The sequence below is a fragment of the Dryobates pubescens genome, chromosome 25 (genome assembly GCF_014839835.1).
Source record: "Dryobates pubescens isolate bDryPub1 chromosome 25, bDryPub1.pri, whole genome shotgun sequence".
In the NCBI taxonomy this organism is placed as follows: domain Eukaryota; kingdom Metazoa; phylum Chordata; class Aves; order Piciformes; family Picidae; genus Dryobates; species Dryobates pubescens.
The window spans coordinates 5,061,150-5,089,020 of record NC_071636.1 but is presented as its reverse complement, the minus strand read 5'-3'; the positions used below and the strand labels follow the sequence as shown (position 1 = coordinate 5,089,020).

Genomic DNA, 27,871 nt, shown 5'->3' with positions numbered 1-27,871 from the left:
ACAGCCCAGCCAGCTGCAGGTATCCATCCCCCCCCCAGCTCACCACCAGGGTCCCCCCCAGCCCCAGGAGGGAACAGACTATCCAAGCAGGAGGAGAACATCTGCTGAGGGCTACAAAACCTCTTTGGTCCTTAAGCTTAAGGGCTCCCAGCTGCCTTTTCTGTCAGCAGGGCCAGAGCAGCAAGAGCAAGGGGGTGAAACAAGGTCCTGAGGCAGGAGGGGAGGGGGAGGCAGCAGAAAGCTGAGCAGCAGGCAGGAGCTTCACACCACCATCAGCAGGGCAGGCTGGAGTGGAGCAGGAGGGAAGGGCAAGGACCTCCTGGCTCCAGCTCCAGCACAAACCTCTCCTGGCAGCACCTGTGAGGAGTTCTGCAGCACTTGCTCTGCTCCAGCTCCCCTGAGAAGGAGAACATCATCTCTGCTGACCCAGGTAAGGCAAGGGGGCAGTGCTGTGCATCAAGGGACATCAACAAAGCCCAGGGCAGAGCAGGGCAAGAGCAGGCACAGAACCCCAGGAGGATGCAGGGTCTGACACCTCTGAGCACCACTGCTGCCCAGGAGCTTACAGCAGGAAGAGCTTATCCTTGGGCTCAAGGCACTCTGTGGGGGCACAGCACCAGGAGTGGTGCCAGAGGCCCTGGCAACCAGGAGCCCCAGCACAGCTCCTGCTGCCTTCAGGCTTTGGCACCCAGGGTGGGCAGCAAGAGGGCACCAAGAGTGGTCCTTCCTCAGGGTGCTGTGGGCAGCAGACCCCCAAGGGCCTGGCACAGAGCCCTGTGCCTCCTGCAGGATGAAGAGCTCAGAGGTGTTCCTCACTGGAGCTGGATGCTGTGCCCCTGTGCCCCAGCCCCTTGGCTCAAAGCAGGTTGACTCCATGCTTCAGCAGCTTCTGCTTGGCCTTGCTGGGCAGGCTGAAGGCACTGTCATGAGGGTTGGGGACCCCTGAGTTGCGCAGGGGGGCACCCAGCTGCTGGAAGTAGGTCTCCTGGACGGGGTTCCTGCAGGCATAGATGGCAGTGGAGGCATTCCTGGCAGGGGAGGAGAGAAGGCAGTGATCAGAGCTCTGAACAAGATCCCCTCCAAACCACCCAGCTGGCCAATGGGGTGCTTGTGGGGCTGGGCTCCCAGCTCTTGAAGGACTTTCAGGTCACTCTCAGCAGGGAAAAGCAACACAGAGCTAAAACAGGCAGCAAAAAAGTTGGAGGAGACCACAGGGAGCCAGATCCTCTCTGAGGGGTCCTGGCATCCCAAAGTGTCCTGTGTCACATCCCTGGGGACCTCCTCAGCAGCATGGGAACTCCCCTATCCCAGTAGCCCAGTCCAGCCCATCAAGAGCTGGGAGTTCAACACTCCTGATGGCCAACATCCCTTCCTAGGGGCTGGGCTAGATGATCCCTAGAGGACCCTTCCCACTCCTACCCTACCACTCTGTGATTCCAGGAGGAATCCATCTGATGCTGCAAAGCCCAGCACCCCTTCAGCAGGAACCATATGAGGTGGTTTGGTTGTGGTGCAGCTCAGTGCTCCACCTGAACAGGAGGAGAAACTTTGCTGTGAGGCTGCTGGAGGCCTGGGGCAGGCTGCCCAGAGAGGTTGTGGAGTCTCCTTCTCTGGAGAGCTTCCAAACCCCCCTGGCCACCTCCTTCTCCTCCTCCTCCTCCTCTCTTTCTCCTCCTCCTCCTCCTCTCCCTCTCCTCCTCCTCCTCCTCTCCCTCTCCTCCTCCTCCTCCTCTCCCTCTCCTCCTCCTCCTCCTCTCCTTCTCCTCCTCCTTCTCCTCTCCCTCTCCTCCTCCTCCTCCTCTCCCTCTCCTCCTCCTCCTCCTCTCCTTCTCCTCCTCCTCCTCCTCTCCCTCTCCTCCCCCTCCTCTCCCTCTCCTCCCCCTCCTCTCTCTCTCCTCCCCCTCCTCTCCCTCTCCTCCCCCTCCTCTCCCTCTCCTCCCCTTCTCCTCCTCCTCCTCCCCCTCTCCTCCTCCTCCTCTCCCTCTCCTCCTTTCCCCCCTCTCCCTGAGCAGAGTCACCCCTGCAGCCCAGCCAGCAGCTCAGGCAGGGCAGAGCCAGCACTGAGGCTCACCTCCTATTCTCTTCTCTTCTCTCCCGCCTGCGCAGCCCAGGGGCTGGCAAGGATGGCAAAGCAAGGGGGCTCTGCTCCTCCCTGATGGAGGAAAGCAGTGAGTGCTATGTTTGCTGACAGCCCTGGGTGACAACTCTCCCTCCAAGGAATCAGCTTGAGTCATCCTGTTACTCAAGGCTGATTCACACCCACGGGGAGCTGCCTCCTTCGGGGGCCGCCGCGGGAGACGCCGCTCGGCCGGGCTAGGACGGGAGGGAGCTGGAGGGGCTGCTGCTGCTGCTAAAGGAGGAGTCCTCCAAGCACTGCAGTGATTCACATTCCCTTGGCAAGCTGTGGCAGAGGAGTGAAACCCTGTCACTGCCAGCAGCACCTCTGTTTCCTCAGGCTTTGGACCGAGAACGCGGGGCCGGGGCCGGGGCAGTTTCAGCGCCGGAGCTCCCCGCCGAGCTCAGCTGCGGGGAGCAGGGGGAGGGCTGGGGATCAAGCTCCACCCAGGGCTGCCTGCAAGGGCTCTGGCTGAGAGAAGGCCATCAGAAGGAGCCTGCCACACACAGCCCATCACGCTGCCAGCCCAGCAGGCCCTGCCAGAGGCTGGGTGCCTGTGGCTGGCGGCCGAGACACGGATTCGTCAGGCACAGCTCAGCCGAAGGCTGCCTCGCAGAGCCTCCTGGGGCCAGGCTCTGCCACTGCTCTGGGCTGGGGGCTGCAGCCACACAGCCCTGGCACAGCCTCAACCTGCCCCAGGGGAGGGTTAGGCTGGAGGGGAGGAGAGACTTCTTCCCAGCAAGAGAGATTGGCCACTGGGGTGTGCTGCCCAGGGAGGTGGTGGAGTCCCCATCCCTGGAGGTGTTTAGGAAGAGCCTGGATGGGATGCTTGGTGCCATGGTTTAGTTGATTAGATGCTGTTGGGTGAGAGGTTGGACTCAGTGATCTCAAAGGTCTCTTCCAACCTGGTCAATTCTATTCAATTCTATTCTATTCCTATTCCTATTCTATTCTATTCCTATTCTATTCTATTCCTATTCCTATTCCTATTCCTATTCCTATTCCTATTCCTATTCCTATTCCTATTCCTATTCTATTCCTATTCCTATTCTATTCCTATTCCTATTTCTATTTCTATTCCTATTCTATTCTATTCCTATTCTCAACATCCAGGCAGAATGTTAGGGAGCCCACAGCTAAAGAGCAAGCAGCAGGCAGCATGGTGACACCACTGACCCTCAGCAAGGGTCACCAATGGGACTGCAAGCTCTGCCAAGCCTCAGGCAGCCCTAGAAACAGGGGAGGTTCTCCCCCTCTGAGTGCCACACAGCACCCTGTGCCTGGCAGAGGAGGGAGTCAGGAGCCCAGCTCACCTGATGATCACCTCAGAGGCAGTGGGGAGCTGGCTGAAGTCAGAGTGGATCAGTGTGGTGGCTCTCAGGAAGTGTCTCTCCAGGGGACCAGGTGTGTGGGGCAGGTTGGCTGCAGAACAGGAGAAAAAGAGGTGTTAAGAGGAGCCAAGACCCTGGGCACCCAGCAGGAGAAGGCTGTGGAGCTCCAACAGAGCCTGGATTAGGGACTGGGCACACCCTGAGCCCCAAGGGATCAGTCAGCAGCTTGCACTGTGCTGAGCCATGCACAGAGGAGAAGCCATCTCCATCCCTCACCTCAGAGGGGTGGCCAGAAGGCCTTAGATGCCCTATAACCATTGGGGTTTGAAGCCTGGAGGTCATCTCCATCCCTCACCTCAGAGGGGTGGCCAGAAGGCCTTAGATGCCCTATAACCACTGGGGTTTGAAGCCTGGAGGTCATCTCCAACCCTCACATCAGAGGGGTGGCCAGAAGGCCTCAGACCCCCCACAATCACTGGGGTTTGAAGCCTGGAGGTCATCTCCATCCCACCCATCAGGGGCTCTCTGCATGCCCAAGGTCCACCCAGTGAGCCAGAGGAGCAGGACTGGGGGGCTACAACCTGTTCCCAGTTCCTGCTTCTCCTGGCCAGCAGCTGCACAGCAGGACATCACCCCCAGGATGAATGGAGCCGGGGGCAAGGAGGGTGGCTTTGAAGAGGACATCTCAGCCCTTAGCCAAAGCCCAGCAGCACCAGATCCAGCAGAGCAGCAGTGGCAGCTGCTCCATCTCCCAGCACCCCCAGGGAGCAGCAAGCCTTCAGCAGATGAGGAACCCCCAGAGCACAAAGCTGCCTCCCCAGGGCCCTTATCCCCAGCCTGCTTTTGGAAGAGCTATGGCAAGCAGTGATCCTGAGAGGCCTTGAAGCATGCCAAGAGGTCACCACAGGCCCTGCTCTCCCCCCAGGCAGCTGCTCCTGCCCAGGCTGAGGGCTTACCTGTCAGCACATTCTGAACACAGTCATAGTGGGTGAAGCTGTAGGTTGTCTTGGCTGAGGAGGAGGAGGAGTCCTTGGGCAGAGTCTCCCTCAGGTGAACCTCAAGGCCATTCAGAGAAGCCAGGCTGCTGTGGTACTGCAGAGAGGGCAAGGCAAAGGCGTCAGAGGAGGAGCCCTGCTTCACCCAGCCCTCCAGAATAGAAGAGAAGAGAATAAACCAGGTTGGAAGAGACCTTCAAGATCACTGAGTCCAACCTCTCACCCAACACCACCTAATCAACTAACCCATGGCACCAAGCACCCTGCCAAGCCTTGCCCTGAACACCCCCAGTGACGGTGACCCCACCACCTCCTGGGCAGCACATTCCCATGGGCAATCTCTCTCTGTGCAGAACTTCCTCCTAACCTCCAGCCTGAACCTCCCCTGCCACAGCCTGAGACTGTGCCCTCTTGTTCTGGTGCTGCTTGCCTGGCAGAAGAGACCAACCCCCACCTGGCTACAACCTCCCTGCAGGGAGTTGGAGAGAGCAAGGTCTCCCCTGAGCCTCCTCTTCTCCAGGCTAAGCAACCCCAGCTCCCTCAGCCTCTCCTCACAGGGCTGTGCTCCAGACCCCTCCCCAGCTTTGTTGCCCTTCTCTGGACACCTTCCAGCACCTCAACATCTTTCCTAACCTGAGGGGCCCAGAACTGGACACAGGACTCAAGGTGTGGCCTAAGCAGTGCTGAGCACAGGGCAGAATGAGCTCCCTGCTCCTGCTGGCCACACTGTTCCTGCTGCAGGCCAGGATGCCATTGGCCCTCTTGGCCCTCTGGGCACACTGCAGGCTCATGTTCAGTCTACCATCAACCAGCACCCCCAGATCCCTTTCTGCCTGGCTGCTCTCAGCCACTCTGCCCCCAGCCTGTAGCACTGCCTGGGGTTGCTGTGGCCAATGTGCAGCCCCTGGCACTTGGATGTGTTCAATCTCCTGCCCTTGGCCTCTGCCCATCTGTCCAGCCTGTCCAGGTCCCTCTGCAGAGCCTCTCTACCCTCCAGCAGCTCAACTCCTGCCCCCAGCTTGGTGTCACCTGCAAATTTACTGATGCTGGACTCAATGCCCTCCTCCAGATCATCAATGAAGATGTTAAAGAGGATGGGGCCCAGCACTGATCCCTGGGGCACACCACTGGTGCCTGGCTGCCAGCTGGCTGTGGCACCATTCACCACCACTCTCTGGGCTCAGCCTCCAGCCAGTTCCTAACCCAGGGGAGGAGGGTGACAGAGGGCACTGGATCCCTCCAGGCTGCTGTTGCCACCAGGAAGAGCAGGGGAAGGGGGGCACAGAGGGAAGCAGAGAAGGCTCACAGTGAGACAGGCTCCCAGGAAAGGGACATTCAACCTGCAAAGAGGCCATGAAACCACCTGGAGTGACAGGAAAACACAAGGCCTCATTGATTGACCCCCAAAGCATCACTCTCCAGGGCTGATTTTCACACCCTGGCCACAGCAAGGAACACTCCTTGGCTCAGCAGCCCTTATCACACCCCACAGACAGCAGCCTGGAGTTGGAAAAGAGGGTTGGAAAAGAGCTCCAAGGTCATCAAGCTGGAAGAGGGGAGATTTAGACTGGATATCAGGAAGTTCTTTCCAGGGAGGCAGGGGAGACACTGGAACAGGCTGCTCAGGGGGGATGTTCACCCCCTGGAGGTGTTCAAGGCCAGGCTGGATGGGACCTTGAGCAGCCTGGGCTGGTGGGAGGTGTCCCTGCTCATGGCAGGGGGGTTGGAACTGGCTGATCCTTGAGGTCCCTTCCAACCCAACCCATTCTGTGACCATCAAGCCAACACCATGAGCACCAAACCCCAGCTTGGCAGACCTGGACTGCATTTAATTGCCTCCAGGGCTCCCTCTCAACACCCCAGCAACTTCCCTAATGGGCACCAGGCCTCTGTGCCCAGGCTGCAGGCACTGGGCTAAGACTAGGAGGGCAAGAATGGAAGGCCAGGAAACAGCCTCAGAAGCCCAGCATGGAGCAGTGGATCCACACACCACCTCCTAAGGGGGAAGCCAAGCTGCTTTGCCCTCTGGACTGCTCAGGAGAAGAGCTGCTGAGGCTCCCAGGCAGCAGACAGGGCTCAGGGATGATTAATTCCATAATCCTCCAGCCTGCTCTCCTCCACCATGGAGAGGATGAAGCCTTTGCTCAGCAGGACCTGGCCTACCCTTGACCCCCTCCTGCTCATGGAAGGGATTTTCCTTTCTGTGCCTTGAAGGGATGAGCCCTGAAGAGGGGCAGGGAGCAAGCCCCAAAGCCTCCCAAGCCTCCTGGCTCTGCAGGCAAAGCCCTGCATGGGGAATGGAAACCACCCTGGGTGCTGCCTGCTGCTCCCAGCTGCACAAGCAGCATATTTTACCCTTCTTTGGTGTCAGTCAGGGGCCTCAAAGCACTCTGCAGGCATTAGTTAGAGCTGAGCTGTGCCATCCCTGGGAGCTGAGGGGCACTGGCCACAGATAAACAAAGCAGCAGACAAGCTGAGGTTGTGCCTCCAGAGCACAGCAGCAGAGCCCAGCTCCACCTCCTGGAACAACCCTCCCCCTCCCCCTCCTCCTCCTCCTCCTCCTCCTCCTCCTCCTCCTCCTCCTCCTCCTGCTGGGATGCTGGGACATGCAGAGCACCTCATGAAGAGCATTTCAGGAGCTTCAGCTTGGGGAGGAAGAACTCAGGCAGAGGGGCAGAGGCCAAGGGCAGGAGACTGAACACATCCAAGTGCCAGGGGCTGCACTCTGCTCACAGCAACCCCAGGCAGTGCCACAGGCTGGGGACAGAGTGGCTGAGAGCAGCCAGGCAGAGAGGGACCTGGGGGGACTGGTTGAGAGTAGGCTGAACAGGAGCCAGCAGTGTGCCCAGGGGGCCAAGAAGGCCAATGGCATCCTGGCCTGCATCAGGAACAGTGTGGCCAGCAGGAGCAGGGAGCTCATTCTGCCCTGTGCTCAGCACTGCTTAGGCCACACCTTGAGTCCTGTGTCCAGTTCTTCAGGTTAGGAAAGATGCTGAGCTGCTGGAAGGTGTCCAGAGAAGGGCAACAAAGCTGGGGAGGGGTCTGGAGCACAGCCCTGGGAGGAGAGGCTGAGGGAGCTGGGGTTGCTTAGCCTGGAGAAGAGGAGGCTCAGGGGAGACCTTCTTGCTCTCTCCAACTCTCTGAAGGGAGGTTGTAGCCAGGTGGGGGTTGGTCTCTTCTGCCAGGCAAGCAGCACCAGAACAAGAGGACACAGTTTCAAGCTGTGGCAGGGGAGGTTCAGGCTGGAGGTTAGGAAGAAGTTCTTCATAGAAAGAGAGATTGGCCATTGGGATGTGCTGCCCAGGGACGTGGTGGAGTCCCCATCCCTGGAGGTGTTTAGGAAGAGCCTGGATGAGGCCCTTGGTGCCATGGTTTAGTTGATCAAATGGTGTTGGGTGAGAGGTTGGACTGGATGATCTCTGAGCTCTTTTCCAACCTGGTCTGGTCCATTCCATTCCATTCCATTCCATTCCATTCCATCCCATCCCATCCCACTCCACCTGGGGAGGAAGAACCCTGCACCAGGACAGGTGAGAGGATGAGCTGCTGGCAAGCAGCTCCCCAGAGAAGGCCCTGGGAGTGCTGCTGGCCAAGCTGCCCAGGAGGCAGCAATGTTGCCCTCGTGGCCAAGAAGGCCAATGGTGTCCTGGGCTGCAGGAAGAGTGTGGCCAGCAGTTCGAGGGAGCTTCTCCTCCCCATGCTGCTTCTCCTCTGCCCTGGTGAGGCCACAGCTGGAGCACTGGGTCCAGTTCTGGGCTGCCCAGCCCAAGAGAGAGCCAGGATGAGCTTCAGCTGTTGAGAGCATCAGTCCCTACCTGCCTGCACCTCCTCCTCTTCCCACAGCCACAGAAGGGGTGGTGGAGCAGAAGGAGTGCAGGAGTGTGCTTGAAAGGAGCAGGGCCATGTGCCACACCTGCTTGGAGAGGCCAGGGCTGGAGGCCATGCTCTCTAGGCCAGGAGAGAGGCAAGCTGGACATGAGGAACAGTTTCTACCCCAAAAAGGGCTGCCAAGCCCTTGCCCAGGCTGCCCAGGGCAGTGCTGGAGGCCCAGCTCTGGAGGGGGCTTCAAACCCAGTGGAGCTGTGGTGCTGAGGGCCATGGGTTAGTGGTGCCCTGGCAGTGCTGGGCTGATGCTTGGACTCCCTGACCACAAAAGGCCTCTTCCCACTGCAGCAGCTGCAGGATGCTGCAAGAATCCCTTCCTGGGGGTGCAGATCCTCCCATGCTGTGTGGAGAGGGCTCATGGGGGGGGTGAGGTGGGGTCACAGCCTCCAAGTCCCAGAGCTCAGAAGCAGCAGGAGTAACCTTGAGGCTGTGCCAGTGCTGGGAGCCAGAGTTACTCTGAGCTTCCCTCCACCTCCCAGCCTGACAGGGAGAGAAATGAGGTTGTTGCCATGGCAACTGGCACATCAACCAGGCCTCTGCAGCTTTGACTCAGCTGCTGGGGGTGGGGGAAGAGGCAGAGGCCAGGCAGGAGCTGTGCAGGCTGCTGCCTCACCCAGGGCTGCCACCTCCCACCCTGCAGCCCCCCTCAGCTGCCCTGCCCTGCCTGAAGCCTCTGCACCAAAGCCAACCCCACAGGGGAGTCATTTGGGGTGGCTCTGGCACAGCACCTACAGGGGGGGGCTAAGGGGATGCAGAGGGCAGGAATTCCAGCAGCAAAGTGCTGTGCAGCTCAGAGGGAAGTTTCCTTTCCTTCAAGGGATGCAGAGGGCTGGAATTCCAGCAGCAAAGTGCTGTGCAGCTCAGAGGGAAGGTTCCTTTCCTTCAAGGGATGCAGAGGGCTGGAATTCCAGCAGCAAAGTGCTGTGCAGCTCAGAGGGAAGTTCCCTTTCCTTCAAGGGATGCAGAGGGCTGGAATTCCAGGAGGAAAATTTGATTGGATCTCAAAGGGAAGTTTCCTTTCCTTCAAGGGATGCAGAGGGCTGGAATTCCAGGAGGAAAACTTGATTGGAGCTCAGAGGGAAGTTTCCTTTCCTTCAGGGGATGCAGAGGGCAGGAATTCCAGGAGGAAAACTCGATTGGATCTCAGAGGGAAGTTTCCTTTCCTTCAAGGGGTGCAGAGGGCAGGGATTCCAGAAGGAAAGGGCTTTGGAGACTTACAGGGATGTCTCCTTTCCTTCAAGGGATGCAGAGGGCAGGAATTCCAGGAGGAGAACTCAACTGGCTCTCAGAGGGCTGGCTCTCTCAGGGCTGGCTCTCTCAGGGCTGGCTCCTTTCCTGGGTAGGAAGGGAAGGCCGTGGGGGCTCGCTGCCAGCCGCATCTCCCCGGCGCTTCTCCAGAGGGAGAAGCTGAGATGTGCCAAGTGGAGCTTAACCAGCCCCAGCCTGGCTTGCCCAGGGCTGCTGGGGCTTCCCCCCAGCTCCCAAGGCCAGCAGAGGCCCCTGGGAGCCCATGGGGCTGTCTGACAGCGACACCCACACGCTGCACTGGGGTGCTGGCACCGGCAGCCTCCTGTGAGACAAACGCTGTCACCTCGCACTGCTGCCTGCCAGCCACCTCCCACACAGCTCTGCCTGTGCTGAGCAGCCCCAAGCCACACAGCTTTGCCTTGCAAAGAGCACAGAGCAGGTGAGCAGGGAGATGGGAGGCACCAGCTGAGCAGCCAAGCTGGAGGGGAGCCAGCAGGGTGCTCAGGTGGGCAAAGAAGGCCCCCAGCATCCTGGCCTGGATCAGCAGCAGGGTGGCCAGCAGGAGCAGGGCAGCAGTTGTGCCCTGGCCTGGGCACTGCTGAGGCCACCCCTTGAGGACTGGGAGCAGTTTGGGGCCACTCCCCTCCCAGACAAGTGAGATGCTGGAGCAGGTCCAGAGAAGGGCAAGGAAGCTGGGGAAGGGTCTGGAGAGCAGGGCTGGGCAGGAGCAGCTGAGGGCACTGAGGTTGTTCAGCCTGGAGAAAAGGAGGCTGAGGGGAGAGCTCATTGCTCTCTACAGCTCCCTGGCAGGAGGCTGGAGCCAGGTGGGGCTTGGTCTCTTCTCCCTACTCTCAGGTGATAGAAGGAGAGGAAGTTGCCTGAAATGGTGCCAGGGGAGGGTGAGGTTGGAGATGAGGAGAAATGTCTTTGCTGCAAGAGTGGCCAGGCACTGGAACAGGCTGCCCAGGGAGGTGGTGGAGCTGTGCAAGGAATGTGTGGCCATGGCACTGTGGGCCATGGTTTGATGGCCATGGTGGTGCTGGGGTGCTGCTTGGACTGGGTGACCTCAGAGGGCTTTCCCAACCCCCCCAAACTCAATGCTTCTGTTCTCCCTGAGGCTCAGCTGTCAGCCCTGTCCCCAGCAGCAGGCAAGCAGCAGTGAGTGTGCCCTGCAGGTGTGGCAGAGCTCTCCCACTTACCACATCTTCCACAGAGCTGAGGTCCTGCTGGAGGTGCTGCTCAGCCAGGAGGCAGAGCACGAGGGAGGGGATTGGACTGGGTGACCTTAGAGGCCTTTTCCAAGCCAAACCATTCCCTGATCCTGTGACCAAGGTGATGGTTTTGCATGCCCCTGGCTGAGTCAGAGCAGCAGAATAGAAGAGAATAAACCAGGTTGGAAGAGACCCTCAAGATCATCACATCCAGCCTCTCACCCAATACCACCTAATCAACTAAACCATGGCACCAAGCACCCTGCCAAGCCTCCTCCTAAACACCTCCAGGGATGGGGACTCCACCACCTCCCTGGGCAGCACATCCCAATGGCTTTCTATGAAGAACTTCTTCCTAACATCCAGCCTGAACCTGCCCTGGCACAGCTTGAGACTGTGTCCTCTTGTTCTGGTGCACTGAGTGTGCCCTGCAGGTGTGGCAGAGCTCTCCCACTTACCACATCTTCCACAGAGCTGAGGTCCTGCTGGAGGTGGTGCTCAGCCAGGAGGCAGAGCACGAGGGAGGGGATTGGACTGGGTGACCTCAGAGGGCTTTCCCAACCCCCCCAGACTCAATGCTCCTGTTCTCCCTGAGGCTCAGCTGTCAGCCCTGTCCCCAGCAGCAGGCAAGCAGCAGTGAGTGTGCCCTGCAGGTGTGGCAGAGCTCTCCCACTTACCACATCTTCCACAGAGCTGAGGTCGTGCTGGAGGTGCTGCTCAGCCAGGAGGCAGAGCACGAGCCCCCGCAGGCAGTGGACGTACAAGCTCATCTTCAACGGCTGGCACGGCCTGCCCGGCTCCACGCCAGCCTGGCCTCCCAGACTGCCCAGCTGAGGTGGCCAGCCCCTCTCTGTGCTGCTGGGCCAGGCTGTGCTCCCTGCTGGCTCAGCAGGCAGGCTCTCCTGAGGCTCAGGAGCCGGCAGCCGGCTGCCCTGCGGCTCCGGCCGGCCGGCGCCGGCTGCAGAGTCCAAACCCTGCAGGCTGCCCCCAGCTCCACCTCTGCTTTCTCCAGGGACACCACTTGGGCTCAGAGTCCTTTGCTCATCTTGCTGGCTTGTCTTCCTTCTGCCCAGCCCTTGGGCCAGAGAGCCAAGAGCTGGACTGCCACTGGCTGGAGAGCTTAGGAGACCACATTGCTTGGAGTCCAGGAGGGATTGGCTCCGTCTCTGACTTCGCTGCTCCTGGAGGGCATAAGGGTTTGGAAAGGCAAAGCCAGGCAGGTATGGGCCTGCAGCATGGAGTGTGGCAGGGCTGGGCAGCTGCTCTGTGTCTCTCTCTGCTGGCAAGGATGAATTTCCACCAAGCTCTGAGCTCCTGCTGCCTGGGCTGGTCAGCTCTGCAGCTGGAGAAGCCTTTGTGCTGGCTCCCACTATGGCGAAGGCCTGCAAAGGGCTGCTGGAGGGCACAGCATCCTCTGGTGCAGCTGGGCTGGAGGCTTGCACAGAGAGCTCATTCAGGTCTCCTGCTAACTCTGAAACCTCCAGAGCATTCTTCTCTCTCTTCTCCCCTCCAGGGCCTGCTGGGGACCTAGTGGGAGATGCCAAGTTGATGAAACCGAGCTGGTTGAAGTCATCACATAGCTCAGGACACCATCACTCCCTGGCAGTGTTCAATAGCTGCCCTGTCCTCTGCTACAAAACACATCTGCCCCTGGAAAGGGTGGGGGTAAGGTCTACCAGAGGTGCCCTGGGGGCTCCTGGGAGTGGCACTCCCTCACTGACAGGGCACACAGGCAGCAGCTGTGAGCTGAGAAACAACAGAACATCACAACCTGGACTTGGGGAAGAGCAGCTTCAGGCTGCTTCACCACAGAGATGTCCAGCCTGGGAGACCTCAGGCAGCTTGAAGAGCCAGAGGAGAGTCTGACTGCCAGAGAAAATGGTAAGAGAGGAGCCAGTGCCTCCTGTCAGCTCCTCTGCTCCAAGTGGGGGGAAGGGGTGTCCAGGAAATGTGTGGACATGACACCTGGGGACAGGGTTTGATGGCCACGGTGGTGTTGGGCCAGCAGCTGGACTCAATGATCTTAAGAGGGCTTCTCCCAAGCCAAACCATTCTGGCATTCACAGAATGGTTAGGGTTGGAAGGGACCTCAAGGATCAGCCAGTTCCAGCCCCTCACACTACAGCAGGTTGCTCACAGCCACATCCAGCCTGGCTGCAAACACCTCCAGGGATGAGGCTTCTACCACCTCCCTGTGCCAGGCTCTCACCACCCTCACGGGGAAGAACTTCTTCCCAACATCCAATCTCAATCTCCCCATTTCTAGTTCTGTTCCATCCCCCCCAGTCCTATCCCTCCCTGACAGCCTCCAAAGTCCCTCCCCAGCTTTCTTGTAGCCCCCTGCAGACACTGGAAGGCCACAAAGAGGTCTCCTGGGAGCCTCCTCTTCTCCAGACTGTACAGCCCCAATTCCCTCAGTCTGTGCTCACAGCAGAGCAGCTCCAGCCCATTTCTAGTTTTGCTTCCATTCTCTAAGAGGCTCACTGGGCCTCAGAGTGATATCCCACCTTGTCATCCACTCCAGGGGGAAGTGCTGGAGCACTGAGGCCTCCTCTCCCGTCAGGAACACCGGGATGACGCGGACACCCTGCGGCCACCGGCACCCTGCGAGAGCAGAGCAGGCTGAGCCTCACCTCACAGAGCCACACAGCCAGCCAGCCAGCTTGGAGAAGACCTCACAGATCATCCAGTCCAACCTGGCACCCAGCACCTCCTGACAACTAAACCCTGGCTCCAAGTGCCACATCCAATCCCCCCTTGAACACCTCCAGGGGTGGGGACTCCACCACCTCCCTGGGCAGCACATTCCAAAGGCCAAGCTCTCACTCTGGGAAGAGCTTTCTCCTCACCTTGAGCCTAAGCTTCCCCTGGTGCAGCTTGCCTAGGCATGGAGAGCAGAAACCAGACTCCTCCATCAGTGTCCAGTTCTGGGCCCCTCAATATAAGGCCATTGAGACACTTGAAGGTGTCCAGAGAAGGGCAATGAGGCTGGGGAGGGGTCTGGAGCACAGCCCTGGGAGGAGAGGCTGAGGGAGCTGGGGTTGCTTAGCCTGGAGAAGAGGAGGCTCAGGGGAGACCTTCTTGCTCTCTACAACTCCCTGAAGGGAGGTTGTAGCCAGGAGGGGGTTGGTCTCTTCTCCCAGGCAAGCAGCAGCAGAACAAGAGGACACAGTCTCAAGCTGTGCCAGGGGAGGTTCAGGCTGGATGTTAGGAAGAAGTTCTTCCCAGCAAGAGAGATTGGCCATTGGGATGTGCTGCCCAGGGAGGTGGTGGAGTCCCCATCCCTGGAGGTGTTTAGGAGGAGCCTGGATGAAGCCCTTGGTGCCATGGTTGAGTTGATCAGATGGTGCTGGGTGAGAGGTTGGACTTGATGATCTCTGAGGTCTTTCCCAACCTGCTTGATTCTATGATCAGCCCAAAGCCTTCTGCAGGAGCAGGCATGCCATCATGCTGGGTCACCACCAACTGCCCACATCTCCTGGGCTCCATTTCCTCAGCCTCCTCACACAGCTGAGCTTTCCCTGGGTGCTTCCCTTCCCTGGCCAAGCTGGCAGAGCCTCTATCAACTGCTGCTGCGGAGCGTGGAGGGAAGGTTTGGGCTGCGAGCTTCAGCCATCTGCTCCCAGGGCTCCACCAGCAGCCAAGCAGGCACATGGGGAGCTGGGATTCGTGTCTGGAGTCTGCAAAAACTGACAATGAAACCCAAAAAGAGCAAATTCCTTTGCTCAGCCAAAGCAAGGAGCTGGTTCTGAGCACACACCACCCACTGGCACACGCTGACTAGTGGCAGCAGCAGCCCTCGGGGATGGAGCTCCTGCACCCAGCCACAGCTTGGATGCCGACCTCCCAGGCCCAGCTCGTGCCCTGGCTGGGGAGAATGTAGCCCCAGAAGGTTGTCCATGTGCTGCTGCTGTGCACTTGGCAACCAGGGCTGTGAAGCTGGATGCTCACCGGGGTCCTGCTGCTCCTCACCTCCGGGCTCGCTCTGAAAGAAGAGGCAAGAATCAGCTCTGGGGGATGACTCAACACCAGGACACCTTCTCCAGCCCTCCAGCAGAGCCCAGACCACCCCTCTCAACACCTGCTGGCACTGTTTCACCATGCTGGGCATGGATGTGCTCCTTAGGGAGCCCTCAAAGCCAAGAGGGCTTCCCAAGGAGCAAAGCACATCCGAGGGCAAGGACAAAGCCCACGGTCTGCCAGCACTGTCACTGCCTGCCCAGGGGGACAGAACCCTGCCTCACTCAGCCAGAGGAGGAGCAGAAGCCCCCTTCAGATGGAGCTCTTGACAGCTCTTGTGTGGAAGAGCTGGAATCACACAAATATTCAGTACTGACAGGGTTTGGCAGCCACACAACTGCAACTGTTTGCCACTTGCAGGGGGCTGCTTTGCAGACTGGACACTGGGAACCTAAGCTTGGGGAAAAGAGCTCAGCAAAACATCACAGAGGTGAGACCCCAGGAAATGCAAGATGTTAAAGACCTAAAATCCTTCCCCCCCCAAAAAAAATTCCCAGTGCTGAGGGTTTGAAACCTTCCTCAGTTGTAACAGAGAATCATGGACTTGTCAGGGCTGGAAGGGACCTCAAGGCTCAGCCAGCTCCAAACCCCCTGCCATGGGCAGGGACACCTCACACTACAGCAGGTTGCTAACAGCCACCTCCAGCCTGGCTGCAAACACCTCCAGGGATGAGGCTTCCACCACCTCCCTGGGCAACCTGTGCCAGGCTCTCACCACCCTCATGGGCAACAACTTCTTCCTAACATCCAACCTGAATCTCCCCATTTCTAGTTCTGTTCCATCCCCCCCAGTCCTATCCCTCCCTGACAGCCTCAAAAGTCCCTCCCCAGCTTTCTTGTAGGCCCCCAAATCAAAGCCTTTAGCATCACCATCAAGATTTGGCCTTCCCAGTGGTGGCAGATGTAGGATCTACATGACAAGAGCTTCCCCAGCACGTCCTCACAGCTGGGTATCTGCAATGCAGGCTGGGACACCTACCTGGCCTGGAGACTCATCTCCTTGGAGAAGAACTTTGGCAGTGAGAGAAGGTGGCAGCTGGGTGCTCACAATCCTAGAAGGACAAACCAAAGTTAGCTTGGCCTGCACCAGCAGCAGTGTGGCCAGCAGGAGCAGGGAGCTCATTCTGCCCTGTGCTCAGCACTGCTCAGGCCACACCTTGAGTCCTGTGTCCAGTTCTGGGCTCCTCAGGTTAGGAAAGATGTTGAGGTGCTGGAAGGTGTCCAGAGAAGGGCAACAAAGCTGGGGAGGGGTCTGGAGCACAGCCCTGGGAGGAGAGGCTGAGGGAGCTGGGGTTGCTTAGCCTGGAGAAGAGGAGGCTCAGGGGAGACCTTCTTGCTCTCTGCAACTCCCTGAAGGGAGGTTGTAGCCAGGAGGGGGTTGGTCTCTTCTCCCAGGCAAGCAGCACCAGAACAAGAGGACACAGTCTCAAGCTGTGCCAGGGGAGGTTCAGGCTGGCTGTTAGGAAGAAGTTCTTCCCAGCAAGAGAGATTGGCCATGGGAATGTGCTGCCCAGGGAGGTGGTGGAGTCCCCATCCCTGGAGGTGTTTAGGAAGAGCCTGGATGGGGTGCTTGGTGCCATGGGTTAGTTGATTAGATGGTGTTGGGTGAGAGGTTGGACTGGATGATCTCTGAGGTCTTTTCCAACATGGTTCATTCTATTCTATTCCACTCTATTTTATTCCATTCCTATTCTATTCTATTCTGTTCCTACCCTACCCTACCCATGAGCAGAGTCATCTCCTGAAGCTCAGCCAGCAGCTCATGAAGGGCAGAGCCAGCAGTGAGGCTCACACCAGGCTCTCACTTGGAGTCTGGTGCTGCAGGTCCCCATTCCACAGCTGGCAGATCTCTGGGGCAGTCTCTCAGGCCCTCCCACACTCACCACTCCTGGCCCTGCCACTCTGCAAGGGTTGAAGCCCCAGACATGGGCAGGAGCTAACACAACCCCCAAAGCAGGAGCTGAGGGGGGCCCACCAGGACTTCTGTTCTCTTCTTTCCCCTGGGGCAGCTGCACTCAGCTCAGGCAAACCTCCTGCTGGTTTTAGCTCTGGGCCAACAAAGCAGCTCTGGGTGACACCCAGCCCTGGGCAGGGGCAGGCTGAAGGGCTGAGCCAGCCCCCTGGATACCCTCTGGTTTTACTCACAAGCCCCTGTAGAGAATGCAGCCTGCCAAGACATGGTGAGAACGCTGGCAGGTCTGCAAGATCAGAGCTGCCTTCAGGAGAAGCAGGGGGTCCACCTAGAGGAGGGGGGAGAAGCACAGCAAGTTAGGCCAGAGCCTCCTGGGGAATGCTGAAAGCAGCCAGCCAACACAGAGCCCTTGGCCCTGGGGCAGCTCCAGAGGCAGGGGCTGCAGAGCACCTGCTCTCACCTTGCTTTTGTCCAGATTCCAGAGGGCATTGAAGATCTTGTGGAGGTCACTGGTGTTCCTTTGGATGTGTTCAATGTATCTGTCCCACTGCTTGCTCAGGGCCTCCTGAGAAGACACCTGAGGAGGACAAAAGCCCACATGGCTGTCACTGCACAGGCCTGCACACAGCCAGGGGCTTAGACACAAGCAGGGTGGGACAGTCCCTGTAAGGGCCAAAGCTTGCTGGGGCAGGAGGCAGGTGCAGATGCTCTCCCCCAGGGGCAGTGGTGGATTCCCCCACACTGGGCAGCTTGAAGACTCAGCTTGCCAGGGTGCTGGGCCAGCTCTTCTCAGCTCCACTAGAAAGGTGGCACCAGGTGATCCTTGGGGGACCCTTCCAACCTGCCATTCCATCACTCTGTGATGCTGAGAGCAAACTGCTTTAAGCTGAGCACCTCAGGAAGGTTTAGCAGCCAGCAAGAGGAGGGTGAGGCCCCACACTGCTGCAGGTCCCAGCTCCTTCATCTCTCAGCTTGCTCTGACCCTGGCTGGCAGGGAGACAGCCTGAGGGAAGAAGCAGCACCTGTATGCCTGGGCAGAGCTTGGCCAGCAGGGGAAGTGTTTGAGATCTCTTCCTCATCCCAGCAGCCCTTAGCACAAGGAGGACATGGACCTGTTGGAGCAGGTCCAGAGGAGGCCACAGCAGCAGTCTAAGGCTAGAAGCCCTCTGCTGTGAGGCCAAGGCTGAGAGAGTTTGTGGTTGTTCAGCCTGGAGAAGAGAAGGTTCCAGGGAGAACTGCTGGTGGCTGAAAGGGGCCAAGAGGAAAGCTGGGGACAGGCTTTGGAGCAGGGCCTGTTGTGACAGGGCAAGGGGGGATGGTCCTCCTGGGCAGGACCCCCAGGGCTGCTGGGCTTTAGTTACCATGTAGGCATGGTGCACAGGACCATTGTAGAAGGTGAAGAGACTGATCAGCTGCTCCAGGAACCTCCTACAGCTGACATCAGGGAGCTCAACAGCACAGCCCAGAACCTTCAACACAGGAAGGAAGAATGGTCAGTGACAAAACCCAGCTGAGAACAGCTCTCACCACTTCCAAAGGTGTGTGAGCAGCTCTCTGGCACTCAAACATCCCCCAGAGCCACCAGTCAGGTGAAAAAAAACCAACTCAAAACACCCACAGAAGAGGCCTGGCACAGACAGGAGCAAGTCCAAGTGCCAGGGGCTGCACTTTGGCCACAGTGACTCCACCACCTCCCTGGGCAGCACATCCCAATGGCCAATCTCTCTTGCTGGGAAGAACTTCTTCCTAACAGCCAGCCTGAACCTCCCCTGGCACAGCTTGAGACTGTGTCCTCTTGTTCTGCTGCTGCTTGCCTGGAAGGACACCAACCCCCACCTGGCTACAACCTCCCTGCAGGGAGTTGGAGAGAGCAAGAAGTTCTCCCCTGAGCCTCCTCTTCTCCAGGCTAAGCAACCCCAGCTCCCTCAGCCTCTCCTCACAGGGCTGTGCTCAAGGCCTCTCCCCAGCCTCATTGCCCTTCTCTGGACACCTTCAAGTGTCTCAATGTGCTTCTTAAACTGAGGAGCCCAGAACTGGACACAGGACTCAAGGTGTGGCCTAAGCAGTGCTGAGCACAGGGCAGAATGAGCTCCCTGCTCCTGCTGGCCACACTGTTCCTGATCCAGGCCAGGATGCCCTTGGTCTTCTTGGCCCCCTGGGCACACTGCAGGCTCATGTTCAGCCTACCACCAACCAGCACCCCCAGGTCCCTCTCTGCCTTGCTGCTCTCAGCCACTCTGTCCCCAGCCTGTAGCACTGCCTGGGGTTGCTGTGGCCAAAGTGCAGAACCTGGCACTTGGCTGTGTTCAATCTCCTGCCCTTGGCCTCTGCCCCTCTGCCCAGCCTGTCCAGGTCCCTCTGCAGAGCCTCTCTGCCCTCCAGCAGCTCAACTCCTGCCCCCAGCTTGGTGTTGTCTGCACATTTACTGATGCTGGACTCAATGCCCTCATCCAGACCATCAATAAAGATGTTAAAGAGCATGGGGCACATGAAGCTGTGCACAGAGCAGCTGAAATGCCCACAGCAAGGGGCTGCAGGGCTGTGGAAAGCAGCACTGATGCTACCTTGCCAGGAGAGGCTGTGCCCTGACAAGCTCCCACCTCGGCTCCGGGTGTGCAGCCCACGCCCCGGGGAAAGCAAAGTCCTCTTGGCCTGCCACAGCTGGTTCAGGCTCTGCTTTCCCTCTGGGACTCCTCTCCAGACCTCCTGGACTCACCCAGAGGTAGTCTCCATCCAGCACAACAGCAAACTTGAGCTTCCTGAGGCGGATGAGGCTGGGAGGAGCTCCGGAGATCTCGGCCACGCAGCGCACCACGCCGGCCACCTGCCCGCACAGCAGCTCCTGCTGCTCAGGGAGGCTCTGTCCAGGAAGGCAGGGGAGAAAGGCCTCAGTTCCCTCCTTCTGGAAGGGCTTGGGAACCAACAAACATCACTGCTGCACTTGGGGGGGGGACTTGGTGGTCTTGGAGGTCTCTTCCAACCCACACAACTCGGTGGTTCTGTGCCTCAGGGACGAATCAATCCGACTCCCAGGTCTGGATCTAACCAGGGAATCCCTGAAGCCCAGCAGGGTGGGGGTTGGAAGGGACCTCTGGGCATCATCCAGTCCAAGCCCCCTGCTCAAGCAGGGGCACCCACAGCAGCTTGCCCAGGAGCACAACATTCAGGGGGGTTTGGAAGCTCTCCACAGGAGGAGGCTCCACAACCTCTCTGGGCAGCCTGCCCCAGGGCTCCAGCAGCCTCACACCAAAGAAGTTTCTCCTCCTGTTCAGGTGGAACCTCCTGGGTTCCAGTTGTGCCCCTTGTCCTGCCCCTGGGCACCCCTGACAAGAGCCTGGCATCTTCTTGCTCTCCACAGATCCTTTAGCTCTGGCTGAGCATTGGTCTGATCCCCTCTGGCTGCTCTCCTCCAGGCTCAACAGCCCCAGGGCTCTCAGCCTTTCCTCCTCACAGAGATGCTCCAGGTCCCTCAGCAGCTTTGGAGCCTCTGCTGGACTCTCTCCAGTAGTTCCCTGTCTCTCTTGATCTGGGGAGCCCAGAGCTGTGCCTGGTCCTCTAGGACAGAGCAGAAGGGGAGAAGAACCTCCCTTAACCTGCTGGCCACACTCCTCTCCATGCACTCCAGGAGACCCTTGGCTTTCCTGGCCACAAGGGCACATTGCTGGCTCATGGGCAACTTGTTGCCCACCACCACTCCCAGGTCCCTCTCCAGAGAGCTGCTTCCCAGCAGGTCCCCCCTCACCTGTCCTGGTGCAGGGGGTTATTCCTCCCCAGGTGCAGGACCCTCCACTTGCCCTGCTTGAACTTCATGAGGTTTCTTTCCCCCAGCTCTCCAGCCTGTCCAGCTCTCAGGAGAGCTGAGAGGAGACTCCAGAGCCCCTCTGGGCAGCCTGCTCCAGGGCTCCAGCAGCCTCACACCAAAGAAGTTTCTGCTGGTGTTGAAATGCGGCAGCAGAAGGAATTTTGGGGGCAAACACAACTGGATTGCCCTTTTTTATCTGGTGGGGGGGACACTTTCATCCCTTGTGTGTCACAATCCATGCCACCAGAGCAGCCCTGGACACTGCTGGAGGTTGAAGGAACAGGGACCACCACCCTGCCCAGCCACAGCTCAGGAACTTCTATGCCCAACCCCAGCTAGTTCCAGTGCCAAGAGCTTCCTTAAGGCTCATGGGAAGGAGGAATGGATCCAGAGCTCCACATGGAAGCCTGTCTGCTCCTCCTGAACCAGAATCATCAGCACTGGCTCAACACAGGCACTGCAATAAGCACAGCCATTACCTGAGGGGGGTAGAAATAACAAATGCCAGCACTTGTGGGGTCTCCTTCTCCCTTCACCTTTGAGCCATCATAAAGGAAGAAGTAATTCCACCTGAAAAAAAAGCAAGGCAAAGAGGCATCAGAGATGGTGGGAAGCTTCCCCCTCTCCTTTGTGTTAAGCAAAAGGCAACAGAAAGATTGTTATGGATGAAGAGAGACCTGATTTGGCTCCAATCACTCTGACCTAAGGCAGGAAAGCAGCACTGAAAGGGGCCCACAGCAATCAACTGAACCAACTGAATGGCCTTAAGAGCCTCTAACCCTGCAGCTAAGACATGAGGCAGGAGACAGGGACTTGGGAGATGCTCTCTTACTCTGAGCCTGCAAAATACACCTCACTAAGCACAGGGGCCAAACAGCTCCCACAGCCTGCTGCTGCTAGTTCAACCAGAGGCACAGTGAGCACAAGGTGGAAGACTCCTGGTGATGGTCTTGAAGGTCTTCTTCAGCCTGCAATGATTCTGGGGTGAGACAGCCTACAGTGTGATGGCATTGAGCTCCTAGTTTCAAGGCTGTACATATGCAAACCCACTTTCTGTCCACTCCTGATAGTAAGGAGCTGGTTACAGCTCCTTGCAACTAGCTGTAGCTGGTTAGCAGCTTTGCACATAAGAGCTCTGCAGCAGGAACAGATGATTTCTGGAGTCCAAGGGAAGGGGCAGCTCAGGAGGTGAAGCTGAAGTGTGTCCAGAGAAGGGCCATGAGGATGAGCAGAGGGCTGGAGCACCTCGCTACGAGGACAGACTGAGTGAGTTGGGGCTGTGCAGTCTGGAGAGGAGAAGGCTCCAAGGAGACCTAATTGTGGCCTTCCAGTGTCTGAAGGGGGCTACAAGAAAGCTGGGGAGGGACTTTTGAGGGTGTCAGGGAGGGATAGGACTGGGGGGGGATGGAACAAAACTAGAAGTGGGTAGATTTGAGACTGGATGTTAGGAAGAAGTTGTTCCCTATGAGGGTGGTGAGAGGCTGGCACAGGTCGCCCAGGGAGGTGGTGGAAGCCTCATGCCTGGAGGTGTTTGTAGCCAGGCTGGATGTGGCTGCGAGCAACCTGCTGTAGTGTGAGGTGTCCCTGGCCATGGCAGGGGGTTGGAACTGGCTGATCCTTGAAGTCCCTTCCTAACACTAGCAATTCTCTGGTTCTAAGCGGAAAAGGCCAATTCAGCCCCAAAACGCCCTCCCCGCCCCCCCTGGAACCATTCTCAGCAGAGGGCCCAAAGCCGCTGCCGAGCGCCCGGCGCTGCCTCCTCAGCGCTGCGGGTGCTGCTCCCAGCGCGGCCGGGCCCCTGGGAAGCGCTGCCCGTTGCGGTGCTGCCTCCGTTCCCTGTCGGAAGCGGGAGAAACGAGGCGGGGGCGGCGGCAGCGGCGGTACCGAGAGGCAAGGAGCGGGAGACGCGGGGGGCCCGGCCCGGGGGGGCCCACAGGGGGTCCATGGGGGCTCACCACGGCGCTGAGCTGGGCTCCGGAGGAGCGGGACGGGCCATGGGGGGCCGGGGTGTGTGTGTGTGTGTCACGGAGGCGTCCAGCCGCTGGGACCCGCCGCAGCCGCCGGGACCCGCCGCTTCCGGTCACGTGACAGCGGCCCGGGCGCCGCCGGCGCTACGGTGGCCGAGAGGGGCCGGGAGGGGCCCAGAGGGGCCGGGCGGGGCCGAGCGGCACATGGCGGCCGCGGGCAGGAGGAGAAGGCGGCGGCGGGGGGGCCGGACGGATGAGGTGGCGGAGGACGGCGGAGCGGTGCTGAGGCGGCTGCGAGAGGCCCGGTGAGTCCCCGCGGCGGCCCCGCGTGTGTCCGCTTCGTGCGCCCCCTCCGGGCCCGCTGACGCTGCGCTCTCCCCGCAGGGACGGTCTGCTGAGCTCCGGCTTCTGGGCGGCGAGCGCCGGTGCGTGTGGGGTGGCGAGGAGGAGGGGAAACGGAACCGTCCCTCCGCCTCCCTGCCCGCGCCTCACGCCCCTCTTCTTCTCCTCTCCGTGTCCGCAGGGGCCGTGCGGGCCCGGCTGGGCGGCAGCGCGGAGACCCCCGCCCGCTGCGTCTGCTACGGGCTGGGCCGGTTCGGCGGCTGCCCCATCGCCCGGGAGCAGCTCGCCTTCCTGCTGCTGCTGCTGGAGGAGCTGGGGGTGAGCAGCGGAGCCGGGAGCGGGGCGGTCTCTGTGCCCCAGCCCCTCGCTCACAGCCGCCGCTCTTCCCGCAGGTGCCGCCGGGCCGGTGCTCCCTGTTCGACCCCGTGTTCTCGGAGCAGGAGGCGGCGGTGCTGGCGGAGCTGGGGCTGCGGCTGCTCCCGGAGAACGAGGTGAGCGGGGCTGCACGCCTCCCACCCGGGACCGCCGCGGTCCCACTCAGAGTGACCGGCCCTACGGGGATCCCGCAGCCCCGGGATGGCCGCAGCATCCGGCCGCCGCTGTACGGTGAACCGGGCAGGAGGAGAAGCACGGGGAGTGGGGTTGGGGGCACCACGCAGCCCTTGCTGTAACGGCACCGGTTGGTTTAAGGCGCAGGAAGGGAAGCACGGCGGGTAAGGGCACCAATCGCCAGCCGGTGTAACGGGAACCAGGGCAGGAGGGAGGGCAGGGGGGCGGGAGCAGCACCCGGTCCCTGCTGCAGTGGGACCAGCTGGCTTAAGGTGCAGGAGGGGAAACACGGGGGGGGGGGGGGGCAGTGGCAGCCCCCTGGTGTCATGGGCACCATTTGCTCACGGTGGGCAGGAGGGGAAGCACAGGATGGGGACAGTGGCAGCCCCCTGGTGTAATGGGCACCGTTTGCTCACGGTGGGCAGGAGGGCAAGCACGACATTGAGGGCTCAGCCACGCTGTTCTACATGGTGCACTGTGGGAATGCCCTGTACAACAACCTGCTGTGGAGGAACTGGTCCCTGGGGGCCCTGCCCAAGCTGGTGATCATCGGGAACAGCTTCAGAGGCATCGAGGAACGGTATGTGCAGCTCCCTGCTCCTCCTGCCTGCCTTTCACCCCTTTGTCCTGCTGCTCCTGACAGCGATTTCCACGTTCTGCTCCTTTCCATCTTGCTGTTGTATAGATTCATGGATTAATGAAGGGCTGGGAGGGTCCCTACAGATCCCCCTAGCTCCAACCCCCCTACCACGGGCAGGGACACCTCCCTCTAGAGCAGGTTGCTCAAGGCCTCATCCAGCCTGGCCTTGAACACCTCCAGGGAGGGAGCATCCACAACCTCCCTAGGCAACCTGTTCCACTGTCTCCCCCTGCTCCCTGGAAAGAATTTCTTGCCCAGTCTAAATCTGCCCTCCTCAAGCTTCCACCTTTCCTGTCCTAGAGAGTTGGGTGAACTCCCAGGAGCATCACATCTAACACTGGGGACCTTTTGTTCTAGGTTGCTGCCAAGAATCTTGAGGAGAGATTATTCCTACATAGCAAAGGTAGGAGATGCTAACTTCTCAGTGGTGTTGTGTGGACACAGCACCTTTTTCCCCCCTTCTTTCCATGAGAAAGGAGTTGTAGAGGATGCTTCATTGCAAAAACCTTTTCTCCTGGCTGCTGCAGTATAAAATTGAATCACTTGAGGAGGCTCCTGTGGTGCCTGGGGTCAGTGCTGGGCCCACCCTTGTTCAGCATCTTCATCAACAGCCTGGATGAAGGGGTGGAGATGACACTCAAACAGTTTGCTGATGATAGACAGGGGGCAAAACTGGAACCCAGGGGATTCCATCTGAACAGGAGGAGAAACTTCTTTGGTGTGAGGCTGCTGGAGCCCTGGAGCAGGCTGCCCAGAGGGGCTCTGGAGTCTCCTCTCAGCTCTCCTGAGAGCTGGACAGGCTGGAGAGCTGGGGGAAAGAAACCTCATGAAGTTCAAGCAGGGCAAGTGGAGGGTCCTGCACCTGGGGAGGAATAACCCCCTGCACCAGGACAGGTGAGGGGGGACCTGCTGGGAAGCAGCTCTCTGGAGAGGGACCTGGGAGTGCTGCTGGGCAACAAGTTGCCCATGAGCCAGCAATGTGCCCTTGTGGCCAGGAAAGCCAAGGGTCTCCTGGAGTGCATGGAGAGGAGTGTGGCCAGCAGGTTAAGGGAGGTTCTCCTCCCCCTCTGCTCTGTCCCAGAGGACCAGGCACAGTTCTGGGCTCCCCAGATCAAGAGAGACAGGGAACTACTGGAGAGAGTCCAGCAGAGGCTCCAAAGCTGCTGAGGGACCTGGAGCATCTCTGTGAGGAGGAAAGGCTGAGAGCCCTGGGGCTGTTGAGCCTGGAGAAGAGCAGCCCCAGAGGGGATCAGACCAATGCTCAGCCAGAGCTAAAGGATCTGTGGAGAGCAAGAAGATGAGGCCAGGCTCTTGTCAGGGGTGCCCAGGGGCAGGACAAGGCACAACTGGAACCCAGGAGGTTCTACCTGAACAGGAGGAGAAACTTTGGTGTGAGGCTGCTGGGGCAGGCTGCCCAGAGAGGTTGTGGTCTCCTCCTTCCAAACCCCCCTGAATGTTGTGCTCCTGGGCAAGCTGCTGTGGGTGCCCCAGAGGCCCCTTCCAACCCCCACCCTGCTGCACACAGGATTGAAGTTGACATCATCTTACCCTTCACAGGCTGCACTTTGCAGGAAGCTTCTGCCTCATACAACTCTCTCTCCAAATGCTCTTTAGGTCCTGAAGGTGACAGAGGAAGTGGCACTCCCAGCCCACCCTCAGTACCTGGACACCTTTAATGACACCTCCATCCACTGGTTTCCCTTGGAGAAGCTGCAGGAGCTCTCCCCTGAGGTCTGGGACTTTGTGGAGGAGCCAACATATGAGGACTGTGACAACCTGGAGATCATCAGGAGGGAGGACAAAGCCCAGGGGTGCAGCCCCATCGCAGCTGAGCCCTGACCCCTCTCTGCAGCAGGGAGGAGGAAACCTTGGGGCTGTGTCTCCTTCCACAGCAGCTCCTGCACAGCTGAGATCAAGCTGGTGCCAGCATCAAAGGCAGCAGCAGCCAAGCCCTGGGACGTTTGTTGTATCTGGGTTATTTAATAAAAGGTAAAGCTGGGTTGGACTCAGCTGCAGCAGAGCTGTGACTGCAGCTGCCTGTGACACCATCTGCACTGCACCAACTGCTCCTGCTCCCCCCTCTGGCACCTGTTAGGGGCTAGTCAGGCCACCAGAGGAGTGGCCAAGGACCTGCCTGAAGCCTTCTCCTGCCTCAAGGGAAGGGAGAGAGAGTGAGGGGTAGGAAACAAACTGAATCAGCTGTAATGGAAATAGGAATACAATTAAATAGGTACAAACAGATACAAAGCACAGTGGAGCCCAGCCCCTGCTGCTGGCCATGATGGCACCATTGGCACCACTGATGCTGGGTGCCAGACACTGGACTCACTGGGAAAGGGAATGGGAGCCAGGAGCTGGATTGAGGAGTTCATAGAATTGTTTTGCTTGGAAGAGACCTTTCAGGTCATCCAGGCCAACCCTGAGCCCAGCACTGCCTGCCCAGCACTAAACCAAGGCTCTCAGCACCACATCCCCATGGCTCTGAAACCCCTGCAGGCATGGGGACTCCACCACTGCTCTGGGCAGCCTGGGCCTGGCCTTGACAACTCTCCAGGGGAAGAAATTGTTCCTCAAGTCCAACCTAAACCTCTGCTGGGGCAACTGGAGGCCATTTCCTCTTGTCCTATTGCTTGTTAGTAGGGAGAAGAGAGCAACCCCCACCTGGCTCCAGCCTCCTGGCAGGGAGCTGTAGAGAACAATGAGGTCTCCCCTCAGCCTCCTCCTCCAGGCTGAACAACTCCACTTCCCTCAGCTGCTCCTCCCCAGCCCTGTTCTGCAGACCCTTCACCAGCTTTACTGCCCTGCTCTGGCCAGGCTCTAGCCCACTCAATGTTCTTGGAGCAAGGGGCCCAAAACTGAACGCAGCACTCAACAGATGTGGCCTCACCAGTGCCCTGGTCCTGCTGGCCACACTACTGCTGATGCCAGGGTTGGAATCACTCCTTCCTCCCTTAGCCCTGACTGGAACCAGAGCTACCATTGCATCTGAGCAGCAACTCTGAGGAATAAGAGGTGGCACTATCTACAAACCTACCACCTGTAGAAGGGCAATGAGGCTGGGGAGGGGTCTGGAGCACAGCCCTGGGAGGAGAGGCTGAGGGAGCTGGGGTTGTTTAGCCTGGAGAAGCAGCTCTCTACAACTACCTGAAGGGAGGTTGTAGCCAGGTGGGGGTTGGTCTCTTCTCCCAGGCAAGCAGCAGCAGAACAAGAGGACACAGTCTCAAGCTGTGCCAGGGGAGGTTTAGGCTGTGAGGAGAAAGTTCTTCCCAGGAAGAGTTATTGGCCCTTGGAACAGGCTGCCCAGGGAGCTGGTGGAGTCCCCATCCCTGGAGGCGCTTGAGAGGGCACTGGACACGGCACCTGGAGCCAGGGTTCAGTTAGTCAGGAGGTGCTGGGCGGCAGGGTGGCCTGGATGATGCCTGAGGCCTTTCCCGAGCCGGCTGCCTCTAGGCTGCTCTTTGTCACCGCAAGCAGCGCGGGGCAGGGGGCCAGGCCCTCACTTGGCCGTGTTGATGAAGTGCTGGGCAGCAGGTTGGGCTGGATGATGGCTGAGGCCTTTCCCAAGACGTCTGCCTCTAGGCTGCTCTTTGCCACCGCAAGCAGCACGGCGCAGGGGGCCAGGCCCTCACTTGGCCGTGTCGATGAGGTTCTGGGCGGCAGGTTGGGCTGGATGATGGCTGAGGCCTTTCCCAAGCTGGCTGCCTCTAGGCTGCTCTTTGCCACCGCAAGCAGCACGGGGCAGGGGGCCAGGCCCTCACTTGGCCGTGTCGATGAGGTGCTGGGCGGCAGGTTGGGCTGGATGATGGCTGAGGCCTTTCCCAAGCCGGCTGCCTGTAGGCTGCTCTCTGCCACC

At 59.3% G+C, this 27,871-nt stretch overlaps 2 protein-coding genes across 2 annotated transcripts; one reads left to right on the top strand and one right to left on the bottom strand.

Moving 5' to 3' along the window:
* Positions 1–833: 833 nt before the first annotated feature.
* Positions 834–22,522, bottom strand: HPS4 (HPS4 biogenesis of lysosomal organelles complex 3 subunit 2). Its single transcript, XM_054173155.1, has 13 exons — positions 22,476–22,522; positions 21,000–21,090; positions 19,435–19,578; positions 18,080–18,187; positions 17,179–17,295; positions 16,952–17,046; positions 15,786–15,858; positions 14,738–14,771; positions 13,294–13,390; positions 11,464–12,313; positions 4,404–4,539; positions 3,430–3,538; positions 834–1,028 (listed from the first exon to the last, which is right to left on the bottom strand). Exons 1-13 carry the CDS (start codon positions 22,514–22,516, stop codon positions 857–859), a joined length of 2,067 nt encoding a protein of 688 aa, XP_054029130.1. The 5' UTR covers positions 22,517–22,522; the 3' UTR covers positions 834–856.
* On the top strand, positions 22,515–26,017 carry SRRD (SRR1 domain containing). The gene is made up of 7 exons (XM_054173280.1): positions 22,515–22,792; positions 22,872–22,912; positions 23,011–23,147; positions 23,222–23,320; positions 23,804–23,958; positions 24,376–24,421; positions 25,633–26,017. The coding sequence occupies exons 1-7, from the start codon at positions 22,515–22,517 to the stop codon at positions 25,855–25,857; spliced, it is 981 nt and encodes a 326-aa protein (XP_054029255.1). The 3' UTR covers positions 25,858–26,017.
* Positions 26,018–27,871: the final 1,854 nt, after the last annotated feature.